We start from the raw sequence: 5,230 nt of genomic DNA on the forward strand, positions 1-5,230 counted from the left end.
TTTGCAATAGGACCTTAAGCAGCACAGCGCTCCTGTCGGATAGAGGATCTTTAACCAGTCTTTTTGCAACAGATTCTTAAAAACAGCAGAGCGCTCCTGTCGGATAGAGAGGATCTTCAACAAGTCTTTTTGTAGCAGATTCTTAAAAACAGCAGAGCGCTCCTGTCGGAGAGAAGATCTTTAACTAAAGTCTTTTTGCAGCAGATTCCTAAAAACAGCAGAGCGCTCCTGTCGGATAGAGGATCTTTAACAAAAGTCTTTTTGCAGCAGATTCTTAAAAACAGCAGAGAGAGGATCTTTAACAAGTCTTTTTGTAGCAGATTCTTAAAAACAGCAGAGTGCTCCTGTTGGATAGAGGATCTTTAACAAGTCTTTTTGTAGCAGATTCTTAAAAACAGCTGAGCGCTCCTGTCGGATTGAGGATCTTTAACAAGTCTTTTTGGAGCAGATTCTTAAAAACAGCAAATCGCTCCTGTCAAATAGAGGATCATTAACAAGTCTTTTTGGAGCAGATACTTAAAAACAGCAGAGCGCTCTTGTCCAATAGAGGATCTTTAACAAGTCTTTTTGCAGCAGATTCTTAAAAACAGCAGAGCGCTCCTATCGGAGCGGATCTTTAACCAGTCTTTTTGCAGAAGATTCTTAAAAACAGCAGAGCGCTCATGTCGGATAGAGGATCTTTAACAAGTCTTTTTGCAGCAGATTCTTAAAAACAGCAGAGAGAGGATCTTTAACAAGTCTTTTTGCGGCAGATTCTTAAAAACAGCAGAGCGCTCCTGTCTGATAGAGAGGATCTTTAACAAGTCTTTTTGCGGCAGATTCTTAAAAACAGCAGAGAGAGGATCTTTAACAAGTCTTTTTGCGGCAGATTCTTAAAAACAGCAGAGCGCTCCTGTCTGATAGAGAGGATCTTTAACAAGTCTTTTTGCAGCAGATTCTTAAAAACAAAGCGCTCCTGTCGGATAGAGGATCTTTAACCAGTCTTTTTGCAGCAGATTCTTTTAAAAGGTCCTTTTTTAAAAGGAAAACTGCACTTTTTGGCCTTGTGTGAGACATAAACACACGTCTTTCTCGTCTTTTCTGCGCATTCTAAAGATTGAAAAGAGACAAAAAGAGGAAGCTAAGAATGCACGTAATGGGACCCGCCTATAAAGCCTTCTGCCTTTACATCATGTGACCTGCTGACCTGCTGGTACACTTCTTGTCGTGTTTCCCTGCTGGTGTGCATCCACGTGGATCCCATAAGTGAACCAAGCAAAACCAGCATCACGCCAAAACGATGTAAGATCCTGACCTTGTTAAGGAGCACGTCGGCGTGTTTATTTATTTTCAATTGGGAAGTTCGATTATTTTTATTTGCCTCTTCCGCTGCAGAGACTTTTTCACTCACATGCGGTCAAAGGTCGCGTACGAGCGAGCGGCAGACTTACTTCGGTGGAGTAGTGCACCTCATCCACGCCGTACTTCACCCTGAAGTGCTCCTTGGGAAAGATCCTGTCAACACAACGGAAGGCAAACACAAACGGGTGATGAAAAGTACACGCTTTGTTTGTCCAGACATCATGGAGGAGAAAACACGCTCATTAAGTTTTTCGGAAGCTAACAGAAGGACTCACTCTCCCATCCAAGTGGCATAGCTTTGGGGCAGTTTGGGGACAAATAAGATAGCTTTCCCAGAGTCCACTTCAATGGCTCCGTAGCAGTCGGACTCTGTGACCCCAAAGGCCCAGTGGAAGAAGGACTCCTGCAGACATTAGTCAGCAAGTGTGGACAAAGAAAGTACAAAGCAGGAAGGTCAAATGTGGGAAAGTGGAAATTTCATTACCCTTGGGAACAAAGACACTGCTAAAAACATCACCGCAGAGCATAGCAATCCCAAGGTAACCGGGAAAATACAGATGGCGGCAATGCATGCAATACGACTTTTTTTGTCCGTGATCTCCGGATCTTTGAGCTTTTGTGAAGTCAGATATTATGGAACTTTAATGATATACATATCATATATTGCATAACACAGCAGCAACAGAACCAATGTTGTAACAGCCAGAGTTAGTAGCATAAACAGGACAGAAAGTGGAACATGTGGGAGTTTCACACCAGCGCATAGAGACGTAGATGAAGCTGCTGGATGGCGGGCAGTCATCATCTCTCAAAAGAAGCTACAGCTACAGTTATTTGCTCTTACAGAAATAGCAGTAAGTAAAAACGTCCACAGTTTTGTCTAAAGCTTCGTTGTAGTACTTGAACGCACCAGAAACAAGAAGACGTACCGCCCCGTACCAGCAGATGGTAGTAGACCGCTCATCATTCAGTAGCTTTGATCACTCAGGAACTGAAACCAACTGATGTGACTGTCTCCCCTGCAGGGCGCATTTAGTAAAAAGGGACCCGCTCACGGGAGCCAAAAGAAGACCACCAACCTGCCTGAAGAGGAGGTCCGTGTCGGTGCAGTGCCTCTGCTGCTGCTCCCCGCCTTGCAGCACCACAACCGAGCGGGCCTCCACTCCGTCTTTGCTTTTCAGCCCTTTGCACAGACGCCGGCGGTTCTCTGCGAAAAGGGCGGCGGACACTCTGAGGGTCTCATTACCCAGCCAGTAGACCGGTCTGAAGGGACAGGAGGGGGGAGTACAAAGGTACATGTTTCTTTGTTTTTTTTTTATTACCTGAACCATTAAAAGCAGTTTTTGGTAGGGCTGTTTGTTTACATGACAATGTAAACAAACTAGTCTGGTCAATGCTGGGTGTCCAGCGGTCATCGGTACGCATCAGTATCATCAGACGTAAAAATGGGGTATCAAAACCATACTGAGGCAGCAATGACCTAAAGCTAAACAAAAGCTAGTTTTGGTCAGGGAGAAGAATGCATTGCTGTGTAGAGATTCTCGGCCTGGCCTGGCCTGGCCTGCATATTGCAGGTAGATGTGAGAATGTTGTCATTTGTCTTGCAAATATTCCCTTTGTGTGTCTGGATTTCCTTCTTTTCAGACTGACCTCATCATCGGAATGATGCAAAAAACCCAACAAACCCCAACACACTCTCCCAAGGTTTGCATGTTTTTTTCCTTTTGAATTTATCTCTAAAATCTGAAGGTTGCAGTGCTATTGCTTTTTTGGTCTGTGTGTGTTGTGTTGTGTTGTGTTGTGTTGCCGTGACGTGTAGATAATCCTTCAGATACGACATAAGATTGGAAGGGGTGTCAGGAGTCGCCCTGGCCGAGCAAAGATTAAGACGGTACTTTGACAATTTGACAAGCTTGTAACACGGCGGGTCAGATAGGTAAGAAATCGCTTCACAGATAAGACAACCTAATCTGATATCCCAGCTGGACTGTACTCCGGGTCGATCCATAAACCTGGAAGTGTTATTTTTTTATGGTTTATTCTGCAAGGCTTGCTATTGCATGAGTTTAAACACGGCACAATAACATGCAGCAATGGAATCTAGTAATTCAGATGGCGCTTTAATTTGAAAGGGTAAAGTCCCCTGTGTTTGCCCCATTGCATAATTTAGGAAATGATTTTGGTTGAAATCTCTGCCTCATCAGCAGATTTGGTCCCAGCAATGATACTACCACAGGACAATCATGTAAACATATGCAGCATTTAAAGAAGTACACGGCAGCACAATCTGCACAAAAGTTGCATATTTGATGAGAGAAATACATTTTTCACTCAACTTTCACTTCCTTTTGTCTAAATCACAAACAGCATTGAGTACATTAGCATCCGAGGCACATGATGAATTATGAATGAATTAAAAGTAGGCGAACATCAACTGCGAGATCTTATCTTGAAGACTTTTGTCACCCATTTAAAAGTCAGTCATTTACCGGTAGTAAAGCTAAAGATGTTCAATGATTAATCGCAGATAATATTTTAAGTGGATTAACGCACCAACCCCGTAAAATGTGTTGTTTTGAGATTGTTTATCACATAGATAGATATAGTATGTTCATACTATTCATGTATAGGTATTGCCGGCGATGTCATTGTGGTGTGTTCACGCCCCACATCAGCCGTTAGGCGTTTTTAAGTGCGCTACAAAAAAAAAAGTTTGCATTGTACGGTAATAGCTGTAGGCGACGTGGTGTTGGTTTTCTAAACGAATGATACGGCGGATGACAACATAACCGCACACGTCCAACTGTTAAACGATATCGATACAGCTCAACTAAACTCAATTTTCCTTTGTAATGACAGACAATCCGCCCGACCACAAACGTCTCATCTCGCTCACGAGCCAGCAGGAAGTGCTCTTGTAGAAGCGGACAAGCCAAGTTTTCCACCGTACTGAAAATCTAATTGGTTCCATACACACATTGTAATGGTCGGTAATGTTGTCGAGAGTAAAACGAAGCACGGAAAACTCACTGTGGCGCTGCAGCCATGATGACGTCCAGACTGTCACGTGGACGGACAAGTCACGTGACTTCTGTTTGCTTCCGCGCTGGCTTGTGACGTGACGCAATGTAGCGTTCATGAAAACGGGACACCCCGCTTTCTCACGTGTTTGCTTCATTGACTAAATTACTAATACGATCGTATTTGTTTTAAAAGCGATCGCGTTGTAGTCTCAAGTGAATTCATTAGACCTTACAAGGTGTTACAATGTAGATATCGCACAAGCTTTTGAGCGCCATATTTGTTTAATTTACATAGAGCTGATTTGAACACCTGTTGTTCTGTTTGACACTTTTTAATTAAAAAGAGGAATAGCGCCATTAAGATTGCCTGACCTTGCAGAGTCACACCACAATCCTATTTTTGCGTCTCTCTCTCTGTGTGTGTGTGTGTGTCATGTGCAGGGGAAATGAAATGACCCACTGTCATGAATATAAATGAGCGCAGCACGCTAACCAGAATTAAAACCTGTTCCTCTGCATAATTTAACAGATAACTTTGTGTACTTTGAGATACTTGCATCCTTTATTTCCTGGAGCTCATCAGACGAGAGATGCTTATTTTCTCAACCAAGCAATTTCTGAATTAGAGGTACGCTAAGAAAGGCACAGACATTTATTGAACAATATCGCTCAGATATATTATATAGTCTGTTTTGGTTTTACAATGGTGACTCTACAGTACAAAAACAGTAGGGGGGATGCAACTGTTAAAATAAGTCAATAATGAACTGCTATGAAGAAAATAAGAGCGATGGAAGTACAGGAATTCCTGATTTATTGGTGTTCATGGCTTCCAGATCCGACCCCAATTTCAGCTAAGTTAGATT

At 42.8% G+C, this 5,230-nt stretch overlaps 1 protein-coding gene and 1 long non-coding RNA gene across 3 annotated transcripts in view; one reads left to right on the plus strand and one right to left on the minus strand.

Moving 5' to 3' along the window:
- Positions 1 to 2,341, plus strand: part of LOC131139254 (uncharacterized) — an 8,157-nt gene extending 5,816 nt beyond the window's left edge. Inside the window, exons 4-5 of one of the 2 annotated variants that reach the window (XR_009132212.1) lie at positions 1 to 1,281; positions 1,375 to 2,341. The exon at positions 1 to 1,281 is cut by the window's left edge and continues 313 nt beyond it. This is a non-coding gene — a long non-coding RNA (uncharacterized LOC131139254). The other variant, XR_009132211.1, reaches the window with a different exon arrangement.
- Positions 1 to 4,461, minus strand: part of pepd (peptidase D) — a 12,962-nt gene extending 8,501 nt beyond the window's left edge. Inside the window, exons 1-4 of the mRNA XM_058088657.1 lie at positions 4,372 to 4,461; positions 2,421 to 2,604; positions 1,617 to 1,744; positions 1,431 to 1,494 (exon numbers count right to left, since the gene is read on the minus strand). Coding sequence (XP_057944640.1) covers positions 1,431 to 1,494; positions 1,617 to 1,744; positions 2,421 to 2,604; positions 4,372 to 4,388 — 393 coding nt within the window. The 5' untranslated portion in view covers positions 4,389 to 4,461. The remainder of the gene's footprint in view (positions 1 to 1,430; positions 1,495 to 1,616; positions 1,745 to 2,420; positions 2,605 to 4,371) is intronic.
- Positions 4,462 to 5,230: the final 769 nt, after the last annotated feature.

Source organism: Doryrhamphus excisus, chromosome 12 (genome assembly GCF_030265055.1).
Source record: "Doryrhamphus excisus isolate RoL2022-K1 chromosome 12, RoL_Dexc_1.0, whole genome shotgun sequence".
NCBI lineage: Eukaryota > Metazoa > Chordata > Actinopteri > Syngnathiformes > Syngnathidae > Doryrhamphus > Doryrhamphus excisus.